Source organism: Macrobrachium nipponense, chromosome 7, assembly GCF_015104395.2.
Source record: "Macrobrachium nipponense isolate FS-2020 chromosome 7, ASM1510439v2, whole genome shotgun sequence".
NCBI lineage: Eukaryota > Metazoa > Arthropoda > Malacostraca > Decapoda > Palaemonidae > Macrobrachium > Macrobrachium nipponense.
The window spans coordinates 84,491,379-84,509,442 of NC_061109.1; the positions used below are offsets into that span (position 1 = coordinate 84,491,379).

General features: G+C 38.1%; 1 protein-coding gene across 5 annotated transcripts in view; it reads right to left on the reverse strand.

Annotated features, from left to right (window-relative positions):
• Positions 1–2,278: 2,278 nt before the first annotated feature.
• The window catches only part of LOC135217708 (F-BAR domain only protein 2-like), a 258,564-nt gene continuing 242,778 nt past the window's right edge, over positions 2,279–18,064 (reverse strand). For all 5 annotated transcript variants that reach the window (XM_064253698.1, XM_064253697.1, XM_064253695.1 and 2 more), the window contains one exon: positions 2,279–16,147. In XM_064253698.1, the coding sequence (XP_064109768.1) occupies positions 16,086–16,147 (62 nt within the window). In that variant the 3' untranslated portion in view covers positions 2,279–16,085. The remainder of the gene's footprint in view (positions 16,148–18,064) is intronic.

Here is an 18,064-nt window from a genome sequence, read left to right on the forward strand (position 1 = left end):
CATACTTATATTTTATGCTGTTTACTTCTTCATTCACAATGATGAGTAAGTTTCTCGTTATATTTTAATCGCTATAGACCATTTCAATTATACATTTCTTGTACATGTTTTTACATTTTCTGATAATTTACTGTACCATGCACAAGGTTGAATATTTTTCTCAGTTGGTGTCAGCTGGTAAAATTAACTCCTGATTCAATTTAGATGTCATCTTGGTGATTGTCACTCCATAGAAGTTATGAAAGTTTGATGTAAGAAGGCAAAAATAGCTAATGAAATGGACCTATCATGAATCTTGAATACTAGTTTTTATTTCCTGTGAATGAATATGAGTGAATAATGTATGTCTGTAAAAATGTACCTCCACAAGGTGGGGTCAACCTTCAGGACAGCATTCCTGGAAAAATGGAAGCTGGAGCCATTAATGTAGGGGTTCAAGTTCGGCTTAACATAATTTCAACTGCAACCTTCTGGAATGCAGTGAAAAGAGCAAAGTGGGAATAAACCATTTCATACAAGTGGATTATTGGATAATTTTCCAACAGAGGCCATCTCGGCTTCTTTCCTTCAGAAGACAAACATCTTTTACTAAGAAAGGAAGATTAGCATTACGTATATGTCTTCTCTAATGAATGGTTAAGAAAGAAGCTGCTGAATGTTAGTTAGAATTTCAGCAAGTTCTTACTTGACCATAGGCTGAAGCCACTTCAAATTTATAATAGATAAGTTTGGTTAATTTTTAGGGGGAATCCTACAATGATTTTTGACAAAATTTAAAGGCTTAAGGGCATTAAAACCTGTTAAAAATTTGCTGGTACACTTAAGTACAGCTAGTGACAATTAAATGTTTAGGGGGAGATCTTATAATTAAAAGGTTGCCCTCATATATTTTTTGTTTAATTGCCCAACAAATATAAACACATGGATCAAGGTGTGAAAAAAAAAAAATTTGCAGTTTTATATTGAAATGAATGAATTCCTGCATTACTGGTCCATAGTTTGTTTGTGTAAACTTAATATGAAGATTGTATCTAAATGGTGTTATGACATGGAATAAAATTGAAGTAAATGTAAAGAAATAGTGGTCTAAATGTGGTTAGGTGTTTTGTTTCAGGATGAATTTGAAGATAAAGGAACAAGTGATTTAATAATGTTATGCAAATTGTTCAAAGTCCTGTTCCCTCACACTATTGTCCTATGTATGCTCACAGAGCACAATGTTGAATGGGCACAAGTATATATTGGAAGTTGACAGGTAAGCAGATCATCAGACACAAAAAGACCAAAGAGAGCAATGATAAAGATGGACAGTGGGTGGTAACTTGGAAGACAGCATCAGTTTACGATTTCTTCATTTCCTTGATATAGAACATTGTTCTGCTTTTCAGATCTCACAAGTCATCCAGTATCATATTATACTGACTTCCAGGCTAAGATGACAGCATCATCTGCTATTCCCTTCCCATCTTCTGCAATGATGTCTGAACATTGTCTCCGTGGCCTGTACAGCTACAAGATTTCAATACATGAACCCATCTTTTTGGGGTTGGATGACCCTGAGCTTGAGCCTGGTTATCATGGGCCCTTTGGGTTGATGATCCAGTGCTCCAGATGTCTATAGCAGGGGGCATCTACTGTTCCAGTTCCCACCAAGCAGCAGCCTTATTCTCTAAGCACCTTGTTATTTGGAATATTGTAGAAAGTTACCAGGCGAGTTATGAACTTTTCAGGTCTGAACAATCCGTTTTAATACAAAAACACTGGCTGTAATTTAAATATTTGTGGCAGTGGTATTTATGCATGTAAATCAACATATTGGGAACATCACATGTCTAGAACTAGGATGGGAGGGGACCAGGGTAAACTGCTCTTTTTTGGGAACTATGTTGGTGGGGCTTCAGTTTGTACTTTAATAAAGAGTGCACTATAGTAACTGTGTGGATATTAAACAGAGTTCCTAACAGTTGACCAACAAAACATAATTGGGAATGAGATGATCATTTGACATAGGTTTGTTCCTGAGGGAGCAGACTAATCGAACTTCTACTGTAATACTAACTACTTTCATAGCACAATTTCTTTTGTTTTAGTCAAACTAACATATTCATGTTGCAGATCATCAATATCTCATAGCAAAATCAGGAGAAAACTTACAAAAAGTATGATTCTGTATAAAACACCGCTAACCTTTCAGTGATAACACTGATACAGGACAAAACTTTAAGAGATCAAAAGAAAAAAAAAATATTTGTAAATGATGGCTGATTTTCATACACGATTTAGTAGTCTGAAATATAATGTAAATGTAAATACAAAAATCAACAAATTATTCTTTAGTGGAATTTACATTTTTACAGCACTACAAAATGGCATTGAATTTCCAATTACTTAATATACATGTGAATGCTATAAATCTCTGGAAAATTGGTAATTTTGTTGCCTGGCAGATCCAAAATTCTTTGGTTGCTTAAAATTACCTTACCAAAATATACATAAAATTGACCACAAAGATAACTCTACTGATTCCACCTTCGAATGTCTAAAATAATTGTGGAATCAATACAAAAGTAAATAATATGTGGACTAAGTAAAAAATACATACATTGTATCCATTAACATTCTCCTTCATTGGCTTTTGGTAGGTCTTAGAACACCACATTAATTTTTATTTCACTAAAAAGCCTTAAATCATTTAACTATAATCAAATCCAAATAGTATCTGCTTTACGTTTAAAAAAACCAGAGGAATACAAAGAAATTTACAAGACAATAAGTAATATATAAATAACACCTTTTCTAAGAAGGAAACAAAAATTTAAGTTTTGACTAGGAAATGGGAAATATTAAAATTTTTGATATTAACATTAGAAACACCAAAGTACAAACACTGGTAATGATCTATAAAAAGGAATGATTTATATGGAAACCACAAAGTTCCTAAATCTTAAAATATATATATATATCAATATATATGTATATAACAATTTTGTTAGTTACACCTTTGGTATAATGTCACTGGAAATCAATGAATAAAGATCTGGATGACTAACCTGACACACATTTCTTTAAAAAATTATATAATATAAAAATGAATAACAGCTCTCATGAATGAGCCTTCAAGAGTAATAAATCTATATAGAGTATAGCAATAATACTTATGACACATTCCAACTGTATATATCTGCAACAGTTAATATTTTACAGGTCATGGTTACAAATGTAAGTGCTGTTAGAAGTGAAAATCAAGTCAAGAGAAAAATTACTAATGCTGGTTGTATATTTCCATATGACCTTATGAAATTTTTATAATTGAGCATTTTGTTTTAATCTGAGTGATATGCATAACATTAAAGACAAGTGAAAAGCAAGTTCAAGCTAATGAAAATTGATGAATTTCCAATTGCAATGCAAAAAAAGTTTGGAGACTTCAAAATTTACATTCGTGTATCTCATACACTAACATAAGAGTCAATATGTTTCCCTTCAATATTGCAAATAAAATGAACACTTTATATATTAAGTAGTTAATTATAACAACAGAGCTAATCAATTTAGTTCTCACAGGGTATTAAGTAATAATAATTTAAGTTCGTTTATTAATTTATAATTTTTTAAAAAACATGATTGGGTTAATTGAAAAAGATGGAGAGTATTAAAGACTAATAGTGTGTACATGTGGAAATATGGTGTAGACTAGCTTATGTGAAAGTATCTTGAGTGTTTCTAAAGGTTTAGGTCATGAATAATTATGCAGTATAATAATATGATAGGTTGGTGTGTGTATAATTCAGAAATGTTGGGCGGAAGAGACCGAGGTTCCAGAACTGAAGGGACTAAACATTATGCCAGTGTGTGCATACAGATACAGGTGAATGGCCCATGTGCATGAGGGTTCACTGTACTGTTGATGAGCCTTCTGTGCAGGTGCATAGGGGGCTAACATGACAAATTTTTAAAAAACAAAATGTATTTTCCATAGCTAACAAACCTGAGGTCTTAACAATAAGAAAATTTAAAAGCACCTAACTGGAACTGGTTAAAAAATCAGATTGTAAAGCAAGGAATCTGCGAAATCTGGTAACGTATGCGCATATTAGGTGAAAGCTGGTCAAAGACCGCCCAACCTTTCTGAACTCAAGGAAAGAGGTTCCGTTATCAGTTCAATAACTAAAAGTACTACGTGCGTTCTCGTTATCAGCAACTCATAAAAGTTTCTCTTAGTGCAAATGCTCTTTTGTTAAGCCTGTGTCCATAGTTTATTGATTTGCTCCAAAGGGAATGCAAACCATCACCTTTTATAATTGGAGACATCATTCAGTGCGAGCTGGGATGGCCATAGAACTTGGTAACGATTTAGTTAACTGGTAGTATAAGGGAGGATGAGTAGAGAAATACCCTTGACCAAACTAACTATACACTAGCTTCGTTTTCTTTGCCCCTTCACACGATTCAGTAGTCTCATAATAAAGGGTACTCTGGCCTAGGGCTGACTACTATGTTCAACCTTCTCACCAAACTGAGAAGTTAAGTGAGTCCTGACATCCCCTTATTGCATGTGCAACTGGGAGCATGACCTTTCTAAAGTCAGTTGACAGGGTTTACTTCCCACCTAATGGGTAAGTCTCCTGTTACAAGAGGCAATTGTTTGTATTACTGCATGAGCAAAAAAATAAATAAATAAATAAATTTCCTTGGTACACAAAGCATAGCATTTTATATGGTAAGCCCCATCTCAACTCCCCTGCTTAGTCCCTGCAGTCAAAGAAAATGTGGAGTTCTAAAATTGCCCCAGTTCATGCTGAAAAATATCTCCTATCATAATAGCCTCTAGTTTGTATAGCCAGGAAATATACAACTCCCTTTTTAAAATTTGGTATATTTCTCCCATTTATTTTACATTGTTATTTATCTTCCTGTTGTTTACTCCTGTTTTTTTTCTCTTTCTTACTTTATTCTTAGTTTGCTTTCTTGGTAATGAACTGCTTTCCCAATTGGGCCCCTTGTGCTTGTTGCATTCTCCTGTTCCATCTATGGTTGCAGCTTAGCTTTTAATACTAATAAAATAAGATACAAAAATAAATTTATGCTGCACATTTTGTAATAATAGTAATAAACTAAAAATAAAAAGCCAAACCTAATCTATATCCATTTCAGTGCCCTGATTTTGTTAAAACACTAATTCTCCACCTGAAGGTCTGCTTACTTTTAATGTAACTTTCATATACTAGTATATATAGTTCATAACAAACGTCCAAATTTCTAAGTTCTGAAAATCTAATGGATGGCTTTGTGCTATAAATATTTTGAGTGCATGGAACTTGTGGCAGGAGTTCAAGATACTTGAAATATGCTTGATCTTACATTTAATAATATATATTACCATAATGAATCTATGAAACCTTACTCCTACCATTATTAAAGCAGTGTAAGGAGGCCACGGAATCACTTTTCAAAAGTTTCATAACTGAAGTTACCCTAGCAGAAAAGTTTGGTGCAAGCCTATATTGGTTGGACCATGGACACTGGACTACAAAAAAATTCAGCACTTATGGTACCACACTGTCGTTCATAGATACTACTGCCTAAAACATATGATATAAATATCTTATAAATAAACCCAAAGTAATTATTTATAAAAAAAAAGTTATTCCTGTTAGAGAACAGTGCCCTAATATTTCCAGCATTACTTCTCACTACTAACTGCTGGGAGAAAACATGCAATATTGGTATTGATTACCCTTCTTATCAATCTCACAGAGGATGAAAGCCTATCACTAAGATACAATTATTTTACCTTTGAGCTGTTTCTTGGTTTTGTTGTGCATAACATACTGTAATAATATATTTTAGAATATTTAATAGCCAAATTACTTTAATCTTATGCTTTCCTGTAGAAAGTATTCTGCTCAATGGCTGTAAATGACCTTACTGTGTTAAATAAAGATGATTTCTCACAAAATACATAACCATGGATGGCTTTTGATTATTTGCTATTGGTTACAACTAGTTGTTTCACCCCACCCTAATCATGTATTACCCAAATGCCATGAATTTTAAATCCTAGTCGCAACAAATGCATCCTTCCAAATCAAAATAAATTCCTGCCGTGCATGATCAATACTCTTAATTATCTGCTACTCTCTCACTTTCTTGTGTGACTACTTCAGCATCATTATTTTTGTTTTCAATTGTCCCTGGATAACTGCTATGCTTTGCCTTTTCATTATCATTGGGTTTCACTACTTTATTCAATTTTAAGTGTTTACCTTTCAAAGCATTTTGTTGAGCTTTTTTTGTACTGCATAGTGTGTGTCATATGATATCATCTTTCAATGCATTTATCTACTTTTTATTAATTTTCATACCTAATGTGCAATACATTTTACTACTCTTAGTTCATTTGGTTTCTGTTTCTTTTATATGGATAGCTTGCTATTTTGATAACTGATTTTAATTCTTTTAATGAAGTGTGTACGTAATTACTCATGGCCACTTTTACCAGTCGAGGATTCTGCCTCCCTGTCCACAGTTCTGTATGCCTACCAAATCCAGCTTCTAAATCTATTCCTCCAGTTGGTTATCCTGTTCCACAGTCAAAACCTAGTCACTCAACCATACAGGCTCCTTCAGTTCCATTGATGACAGAAGCTGGCATTTATTTCCCTAAATAAAGTATTATTTTTGGTCTCAGGTGAATAGAACAATCCTTTGTGAATTAAAACCTTCCCCTGTAATAGAAGCAAAGAACGAAGCCACATGTTTACATATGTAAACATGCCTCGAGATGCTCCTCCTCCAGTCATCACAGGTGCCATCATGATTGCAGAGATTAGTTTTTGAATTATGAAAATTCTAAGGGCTAGCTTTGACTCTTATTAGGATAAGGTCTTGGAAGTGAGACTCGAGTGAAAAACCTTCAGAAAGCCTCCACCTTACAGGATGAAGCTACCTTGCTGAAGTGGTACAATTGGTCCGTGAAATACTTAATATGGAAATTACCTTTCTACACAATTAAGGAAACTTCAGTGGTAGAACTACATCTGGATATTGAGATTCTGTTCATCAAAACTACATTTGGATGATGAGACTCTGCTAAAGGTTATAATCCATGGCAGGCTCTGCCAAAAGTTACAATCCAAAGCAAAGTCAATTTTAGTCTTCTTGAATGATGTGCAGCTATAACAAAAGCACATTCCCCATGAGTGGAGCCCTTGTCTACGGTAAAGGAAGTGATTAAGGGTGCTTAGACATCCTTCACTCCATTAACAATAAATATAAAGGTTTTTGGGTCCTCAGCAGTGTCAGCAGTTTCCCTCTGAAGACACAAGGTCAACCTGGATGGATCTAGTCATTAGGGATAGCCTCTGTGGTCCATATTAGGGTCACATTGCTGTATACCAACTGAAGAAAGTAAAGGAACGTATTTCACAGAGCGACACGGCCGAGCCCAGAAATGATATACTAAAGAAGAGAGATGCTACTTTCAAAGACTTGCCAAGATTGCTGTCTCTAACAGACCTATGTGATTTAAGAACAACAAATAATTTGGATCAGTAGCTTTCCTGAGTCTACTGTGAATGAAATGGGAATAAAGTTGAACTTACTGAGATCTTTCCTGACTTAGAATCTCCCTTTAATTCTTCTTATGGTTCCCAGTGTTTTTTCAAAGTGGAAGGATTGCTGCAACAAAAGGGGCAAGTTGGTCCAACAGTCTACGAGTACTAAAGTTAGGTTAGGTGGAACTAAGGACTTTCCTCCCTTTGGAAAGTACATTCTCATAGACACTGGACTCTTTGAAAGCACATATGAGCTGAGCCATGGGTTGTTCAACTCAAGTGTTGGTATAATCTCTCCTTTCTAAATACAAATTCCCTTCTTAACCAGTTTATTATGGGTCTCATACTTAAAACATCAAAAGTTATTGGATGCTGATGCAGAAGTAATATTCATGCCGGTGAAAGACCCTCTTGAAGCAGACCCAACTTCCATTTCTAAATTGTCTGGGATCATTCTACCTAGGTGTGGAAAGTGTGTCAAAAGCAGACTTGGAGTAATGTTTCCAATTCACAAGAGCAGCAACTGCTATCCTCTGCGTAGTCAGTGACTAAAATTAACCAAGGCAAAAGACCCATTTTTGTTAGCTGCTGTAATAAAAACTATACTTGAGCACAATGCCTCTATTCCAGTAATAGCAAACTTTTCCTTCATTTTTCTGCAACACCAAAATAAGTTTTATCTTCCTGTGGCAAAGGGATATAGAGTAGCTTCCTCTCATCTTCATTCGGCAAGGTATGGATTTGGATGGTGATAGGCATCTCTGATCTGCTTCAAGCTTTTAATCAGTTCCTAATCATTTTACAGCTCTAGTCTCCTCAAAGGATGTCTGTAAGCTCTGTGAACCCCAAGAATTGGTCTTCGGTTTTTCATTTGCTTCACATTGTGGCTGAAATACATTCATTCAAAAGTAATGAATTTACTACAGCTCCATTTTCTGCCATTACTACTTTGCTCATCTGAGCAGTAAGGCTTTATCTAAAAAAAATTAAGAAACAGATCTCTAGCATCATGTTTATCAGAGTATATTTGGGGAGTTCTGAGAAAGGATGATCCAGATTGAAGACTAAAACCCATGAAATTCAAGCTCTGACTTTCAAACATAATTTGGACCTTAGCCAGTCTCTAGGCAGGGACATGGAAGTACCATTTAACCTTTAAAGACTTTACTTAGATGTAACTCATGAGCAATTAGGAGTGTTTTGCCAATAGGAAGGCAGTGTACCTCATGGCACTGAATACCTGCAAAAATAATCTTTGCAAATTCTTTTGTACACAAACCCTCTCTACATTAATTGCAATACCTAAAACAAAGTGGAGTGACGTAAACACAACTGTTATTAAATTATTTTGTTATAAGGCATCTGTAATAATAAAAATAAGTCTGTACACACTTAGTATTAACCACCATCATGTCAGCAGCAATATAATTTTTTTTTATAAAAGATGTCTAGACTGCTTTTGTTAAATGACTTGAAGCAGAAAACAAACCTAGAATTGCCACAAATATAGAACTTAACAGAATTACCATAACTTCAGTACAAATATAAATTAAATAGAGCTATTAAAATTCTTTCTCACTCTCCTACAATGGAGATTTGATGCAAATGTGGTAATAACTGAATTTTTATCTGAGTGGTACTGAGCTCTATATTTACTCTTCCATAAAAGTGATTGTAATCCTACCTAAGTAAGAAGCAGTTGCAACGTCATGCTTGACTAATAGCAGGTTGTAAGGATGATGGCAACACTGACAGGCAGTAACGGTGCTCTTAACACGATGGCAACAGAGACAGGTAGTAATGATGCTCTCAAATAATAAGCTGAAATGTTATATTCTTGGTGTGGTTGGTGAGCAGTAAATTTTAGTTTTGTGTTTTGGAACTTCCTGGATTTTTCACCTATATTTTCCTACAACTTTTCAAAATGGTGAAAGTCAAGGGCAAAATATACTTATCAATGTTTTACATACAGAGCCTTCTAAGCATTTTACAATACGCTTGACTTCAGCTTTTCATCTCCTTCACTCCAGCTCTGATCCATCTTACTAGAGATGGCCAGGGCACTGGATTTTTCTGCCCTCCCAGACAAATGCATATTTATGCTCTAAATAGTATTGAGAGGTAGTATGAACCAACATACATTTTTATGACGCAAAACGTTTTTTCATACTATCCCATCAATCTCAAGATTGAAGGTTCTCCTTTCCCCACAACTGGACTCTGATCTTCCTTAACACAGAAAGTGAGTGTAGTAGATAGATCTTACAAAGGTGAGTATGCACAGCGGAGATGATTTAATGTTCAGGAAGGAAGAGTTGGATGTGACTAGGAATTTCCAGTTCAAAGAAATTATGTTGAGCTGTATACATACCTCATTATTATCCTGCAAACTCCCTATGAAATTTTCAGTTCAAATAAGAAATTATGAAATTAGTATCCCACCCATAATAAATTAACTTGTCTCATTAGTTCACAAAAGAAAGTAGGTTCTGATGTTTTTTTAAAACTGTGATTTTCTAAACAGCAACACTTAACTGTAAGTCAGTGCCATTACTTCTGAACCATCAATGTGTACCTTTTAACTACTTTTGGAAACATCAATCGGTACTCCCACACTGAACATTTAACAAGATGATAATCCAGTTAAATATATCCCATTAAATTCTTGAGGTCCTCATAACTCATACTTTTACTAATATGATTCTACGGCTGTGTTATCATACTCAGTAAGATTATTCTACCATATAAGAAAGAAAATTTCATGATAACATCCAGATGAATACTGCATGTATATGAAAAAACTTTCCATTCTAGGATTGCATAGGTGACATTCCAGCATAGTAGGGGGATCTAAATGACAAGTTTTCTGAGACAATTTGCACAATAGTCTAAACTTGAATTCTATGGCACTTACAGCTGCAACCATTTACATTTGTATTAACAGTAATTATATGAGAAATAATATGAAATATAAGTGTCTCATAAGACTTACAATAAAAGGTTATAGTATTACACGTTTTCTTTATCAAAATAATTTGTTCCTTATCATTTATACACATTCCACTATCTGCATGCAATTACCTCTGCATTTATCATTTCCTTTGCAATTAATAAGTTGTCAGAATCCACTATATGATGATGCTGATATGTTCCTAATCTATAATGCAAATACATTTAATAATACAGTATTTGGGATCTTTCTCGCGCTTAATGCCACAGACAAAGCTTAGCTTTATGCAACTAAATATTCAATATGACAAATTTGTAATTAATTTGTATTTTTCATAACTAACAAACCTGAGGTCTTAACATTAGGATTTACTAGCGCCAAGCTGGAAACCGGTAGAATTAAAATTAAACTTGTGAGATCCAGGGACTATTGGCATCTTTGCCAGGTCACAGGGCATGTATTACCCAGAATGCCCTAGGCATCCCGTGACCAACCAGTTACACTTCTAACCCAGTTTAGACTGCTAGAGGGGTGGTTCAAGGTGGGCCTTTAACTGTTAAGACCTCAGGTTTGTTAGTTATGAAAAATACAAATTAGTTACAAATTTGTCATTTGTTCATATACGAAACAAACCTTCGGTCTTAACATTAGGATAGACTTACTTAATGAAGGGAGGTAAGTCTCTATAACTGACTGGGAGTTTGCCACCTTTATACACTTCCGAATGAGTTTGCCACCTTTATCCATTTCCGAATATTAGGAGTATTCCAAGAGAATGGACTATAAACCCTTGAACCAAAGATATAAGAGAATCTATTGGTTTCCCTCACTGGGTGCTGGTACCATGCCATGGTTTATACACTATGGAAAATAGAGAACCTTCCATTCTCATACACCACTCTTGTCCCTTGTATCTGGATCTACTATCACCCCTCTCTTCCCTGTTACTGAGAGGAGTGTGTTGGTACTGAAAAGTATACTATACTATAAAATAATTGTACAGTATGGCTGACCACCTCACCTGCATCAAGTCCGTTCCAGCTTATGATGGTACTCTCCTTCATACTGCCCGTAGGTAAAGGAGAAGAAAGAAAGTAGTAAAGAAAAAAGACCAGTCATCCCATTCATTCTACTTTCATATCTTCATCTTAGACTAGACACAAACTGACCTGCCAGGGGTACTGGATGAGCTATACCACTTGCTGGGCTGCCACCACTGGACCCAAGGAAAAAGTGTCCAAGGATCTATGGGCAACGTCTTTTAAATAAAAGGAAGTGAAAGTTGTTTAGCGTTTCCAAACACCAGCTTTCAGAATTCTCTCCACAGACATATTCTCTACTCTCTGGTCTGTCGGGAATACTTTGGCTTTTATTGTGTTTATAACCATTCCCTAATACACCAGCCGTTGACTCCGTTGACTTGGATCCAACTGCAACTTCTCCTGATTTATCACAATACCTAAGCTGTAACAAAACTGCAGAAGGGTCGCCCTGTCCCGAAGTAATTTCTCTCTGGACTTTGCTATCACCAGCCAATCGTCTAGATATCTTATTAGCCTGATCCCCTGAGCATGCGCCCATGTCGACACAAGTGAACACTTGTAAAAACTTGAGGAGACATTGTCAATCCGAAGCACAGGACTTTGAACTCGAAAACTTTCTCTGCAAGACTAAAGCAGAGAAATTTCCTGGAAGACTGATGGACTGGGATCTGAAAGTATGCGTCCTTCAAGTCAATTGTCAGCATAAAGTCCTTGATCCTGACTGCTTGTAGAACCGTCTTTGGAGTTTCCATTTTGAATCTGGTTTTTCTTATAAGCAGTCAATGTTGAAAGGTCTATTACTGTCCTCCAGTCCCCGTTGGCTTTGGGGACAAGGAAAATCCTGCTGTAAAACCCCTTAGACGGAATGGATACTTTTTCCACAGCCCTTTTTCCATCATCTTCTTCACTTCCTCTTGCAGAATGAAAGCCTCCTGAGGTTCCTGAGCATAAGCGAGGTGAGGTAATGGCTGTTCTGTCAGGGGTGGGGTTACTTCGAAAGGAATCAAATACCCACCCCAGAGAACATCCACCACCCACTGCTCTGCTTCCAGTTCCTGCCACACCTTCCAGTGATTTGCCAGGCAACCCCCCACTGGTGTGGCTGAGAGATGAGAGGCGCCCATCCTATCGTCTTGAGCCTCTCCCTCTTCCCCTAATCCACCTTCCTCTGTTATTTCTATTGTGAAAGGGCCGATGAGCTAACTTCTTTGGGGAAGAGGGTCTTGTTGCTCTATTAGGGATGTTATGTCTCACTGGTTTCTTTCGAGGTATTTGCTGCTGCCTTACCTCCATAGGGTTAGCTTGACTGTTAGATGTTTTTCTAACTGCCTGCTGTACCAATCTATCTTTGGTGTCCATCCTTCTTCTATCTCTAGCCTCTTCCAGTATGGCCTCTGGCAACAGCAATTGCGACTCTAAGATATCCCCATTCCTCATTACTAGCAGGGATCCAAATCAACAGTGCAACTTAGTCTAGCCAAAGCTGCATCTCTCCTCATTAACAGGATATTTGCCCAAACATTGGCACTTAAATTTGTCAAGTACGCAATTGCTTTGGAACCTGATTGTAGTAATCTAATGAACATTGATTCATCCACTACTTTTCATGCCACTTCAGAGGATGCAATTTTTGCCACTGCTGTTGACCAAAGATCCAACAAAGAAGCAGTCTGAAAGACAGAAGAAGCCGTTGCTTCTAACGTAGCAGCCTCTTGGCAAGTCATCGAAGGGTATTCCATTTTAACCTGATCTAAGGTTAATCCAGGCCTTAACCTTACCACATTTGGGTTAATTTGTCTAGATAGCAAAGGAACCGTTGGTGTCGTATAATATTTCCTGTTTCATCATTGGAGGAGGGATAAACTTGAACGATCTATTTGATCTTAAGGAATTATCCCTTCCCGCAGTCTGTGCGTTTACGTTGTAAAATGGACTCCGCATGACTTGAACAAGGCAATTCATACGACAACTTGGTATCCTTTTTCAAACCAAACACCATGTCAATCCCTGGAGGAAGCATACTGGAAGGTGTTTCCATGCTCCCCGAAAGGTTATTGAATTAACGAATCAAATCAATTACCTCCACATATGAAGCCAGAAACTCTTGTTTTCTCCTTCCTCTGGTTCTTGCGTACTGTACTCAGCCACAGGAGACGCTATCTCACTCCTATCCTCTGACAAATGTCCAGGTGCTTCGTGGCCATCTGCCCCTACGGACACGGCCTCTTTGATCTCTGATGGCCGCAGACGGCTCGATCCCGAATAGTCAGCTGGAGAACGAGACAGCCTCACTCCTTTTCTGCTTGCCGATCTAGAGCGAGAATCTCGCCTATACCTCCAAGATGAAGGCTCTCTCGAAACCGAGCTAACTTCCTCTCTATGATGATTGATATCGTCTCCAACGACTGTCTGAGAATTCAGCCTTGATCCCTCATTTAGGCGGACAACGCCTTCCACCAACGTATCAGACGAGGTTGCCAACTCTCTATTCTTCGTTCTTTTAATTGGAGCCTTTTCATCCTTTCTCCGTATTTCAAACGGTCTTAAAGGCGAAACTGGTATCTGTGCTCTATTCTTTGCTGCACTTTTCGCCCCCAACGTTGAATTCACCAACGGCATTGTAGTCTCTCTTAGACTCTTTGTGGTCTCTACTGGCAACTCCGCGTCGGCCACTAGCCCAGCGACCGTCGACGCTCTCGCACGTTCGGACTCTTGTAAATGGCTTTGTCCGCTAGCTTTGAGCTTACCAGCCACTGACTTCTTGACTTTCCTGCTGATTGGGATGTGACAGTCCTGGCCCGAAGATGAAGAAGAATTCACTCTTCTCCTCTTGGCCCGAGGATCAGTCACGAAATCCCGTATCCTCCAATGCTTGACCGGTACACGCAGTGACATCATCGAACTTAGCGATGATGCCAAGCTAGAGGAAGAAGACGAAGAAGACGACAAATCACGCCTTTTCTTTTGGTCTTTCTTAGCAATTTTCTGCTCTAGATCCTGTAATTTCTTCATTACTGTGTGTGTACCACTGAGTCAGAAAGCGTATTTGGTTCCGGAGGCAGCGAAGTAGATCGAGAAGCAGTAGGCTGTGACGTCATCGCATCTGCCATGTTGGCGTGTGACGCCGGTTGTGACGTCACCAATCTTGTAAGGAGAGATTGGGCGGCGGCTGCTGACATCCCTGCGTTTGCAGCAAAACTACCTCCAACATTCTGCATCGGTGTAAACATTGAAGCTGTTGGCGTAGTCGCGGCATTATTTCCCATAAAGTGCAAGCCAGGGGGTTGAGGAACATTCAGCGCTGCTGGACTCTGCTGGAATCGTGACGCCATATAATGCAACAGCAAACCCTCTAAGGTTGGTATGCCTGGTAGGCCTAGCGCTGCCCACGTACCTTCCATCCTCTGTGCGTCGGGAGCCGGCACCTGGAACAAAGATGGCAATGCTCCCCCCCTCCCTGCTCGGAACAACGGAGCGTAAATATTATGCATAAAATAACCCAAAACCCCTCCTAGAGTTTCCTATAACAAATCGCTAGGAGAAACCGAAGGGGTATGGGACAAATCAAAAGCAGGTGGCGAAACATATGGAGCAGTCTGGTGTATTGCCGATACAAAAGAAGCCGGCAACGCTTGGTCATCCAAAGATGGCGCCATCTCTTTCTTTTGTACTGGCCTTTCTCATAAAACTTCCTCCACTGTTCCATCGACCAACCGCAACAAACTGAACAAGGATTAGTAATTGTACATGCATTTTCTCTGCACCTACTACATGTTAGATGAGGATCCGTCAACACCGAAGTTAGGAATCTTGAACATGGAAAGCCACTGACTCCAGGGCATTTCCTTTGTCTTCTCTTCGAAACGGAAGAAGATCCCGATGGTGAAGCAAAAAACTCTGTCTTACCACGTACACACTCCTACAGATCACACCCACACTTAGTACACTCAGAGAAAGAAAATTAACAAGAAAACTGAAAGTGAAATGGATAAAAAACCGGCAAACTAAAACTGGCTTTAAAACAGATAGACAGTAAACATGTCGCATCTTAAAGGCAGTAGAAAAATAACTGGTGGGTCACAGGACGCCTAGGGCATTCTGGGTAATACATGCCCCGTGACCTGGTATAGATGCCAATAGTCCCTGGATCTCACAAGTTTAATTTTAATTCTACCGGTTTCCAGCTTGGCGCTAGTAAATTCTCATGTTAAGACCGAAGGTTTGTTTTGTATATGAACAATTTATTTTTTCTTATTCCCTGTCAAATTTTAAATCTTCCTGAACAACTTTTTTTTAATCATTAACCAAAGTAAGTGCCTAAAAACGAAGCATAAGAAGGCCAAAGTTTTATATCTATTTCTGGCTTCTTAAGCATCAACGATTCCCAAATAATAATGAATTTGTTTTTCATAAATAGCAATATTTTTCAAAACATGCTTTGGTTCTGCGAACACTTCTCACAATGTTAGCTCGCTTTAAGTAATACAATACTGTACATAACCTTAACTTAAAATTAACACTATACGAAGCCTAAGGCTAGCTTGGAATTGAACCATAACGTAGTCTTAATACAGCATCTGCATCACATATATATTTACCTGGAAAAAAGAAAGAACTAAGATAAAATAATCCAGCTTGTGCATCACACATATGACAAATTTTTAAAGTGATTTGTATTTTTCCCAGACATATGCCTTTCATATAAGGAGTACCCTTCAGTGCATGTGCTGGACTGGCTGTGTACTGACAAACAAGGGGGGCACCCAGTACTGACAAACAAGGAGAATACCCAAGCGGATATAGGGAAGAGAGGCTGATCAGTCTCTTTACTAAGAGACAAAAGGTCTACTTACTACTGTGTGCGGCCACTGAGGAGCCACCAGTGCCATATGAAGACCCCGGGTGATGAAGACCTTGTTTATTACCTGGCAGAGGAGCCTGAACACAGGAAAAATGTATTATGTCCACATTGTTCAACTAATATTGGAAATTGTCCTTCCATGCTGCCCATGGGTATGGATTGGGAAGCAGAAGAGGGAGCTTTCAGTTCAGCCTAGTAGCAAACAGACCAACTATTAGTGGGGCCTATACATCACAGAGTTTCTCTGCTACTGCTAGGTGTTCACCCTCGCAGCATTGATGATTCTACTTACCTTCCCTAGGGACAAAGGGTCAACAACAAAGAAGAAAACAACACAAAAAAAAGCAAAGCACAATTCTCACAGGCACACGGGGAATAATCGTTTAACACAAATCAGCACTGAAAAGTTCAAATAACACCCAAAACACACAAAAAGACAGAGCACAATGGGTACTCGGTCAGCACACAAACAATGAGACTAACTACTACAGAGGGAAAAATAATGGGTAGCATAGCACTGGTTGGTGAGACTAGGCATCATCTCCTACACCCCCACCTGAGTACCCTCCTTGTTAGTCCATATACAGTCCAGAGCATGTACTGAAGGATACTCCATATATGAAAAGCATAGTAGTATTCGTATCCCCACTGGAACAAATATATTTACGTCATGGGGTAATCATAAAATTTATCATATCTTCCTTTCACAAAAAGCAATAGTAAAATCCTTGTCTCAAAATGACAAATTTTGTAAGGCAATTTGTAATTTTTATAGCTACAAACTTGAGGTCTTAACAATAGGATAATTTCTAGCGCATAGCTGGATCTGGTTAAAAAGCAGATGAAAGCAAGGAATCTTGTGATCTGGCAACGCATGATAGCTCGGGTGAGAGTGGTCAAGGACCATGCCGCTACGCCAGTCTTTCCCAACTCAGGACGACTTACCACAAACAGAGGGGTGGCTAGAGGCCGGCAGCATAATGTTAAGACCTCAGGTTTGTAGCTATGAAAAATACAAATTGTCTTAGAAAATTTGTCATTTGTTCATATGCCAACAAATCTTTGGTCTTAACAATAGGATAGACTCATACTTGGAGGGAGGTACAAGACATCCTAGACCAGCTGGGGGCCTACCCACCAGTCCAGCTCCCAGAAGAAATGATACCTGGTGAGGGACTGAAGCCCGTTGAGAAGCTAGATAAATTGATATCTAACCACTCAGAACCTGAGTGACGTACAAAGATATATGGGAGAACCATTGTATAGGGAACCAAAGAGAAACTTTGACTGTCCAATAACAAACCAAGACACCAGGGTTTGTATTACTCCCAACACCTCCTTACCAAGGAGTGGAGCATATGCTACCAAATAGCTGGTAAGATATTTGTATATTACACGACCACACTATCAGTATGACTACCTTACTCGCCTGCATCAAACCAGTCCAGCGAATGACGTGTCCATTCCTTAAACCACCCGAAGGAAGAAGGAAAGGTACAAGAGAAAGGAGACCAGCCAACTCACTCATTCTCTCATCCACACAATCATCTTAGGTAAGATACAAAAGTGCCCTGTTAAGGGCAACTATGAGTTACACAACCTGTTGGGCAGCCACCACAGGACCCAGGGAAATTGTGTCCGCAGATCTATGGGC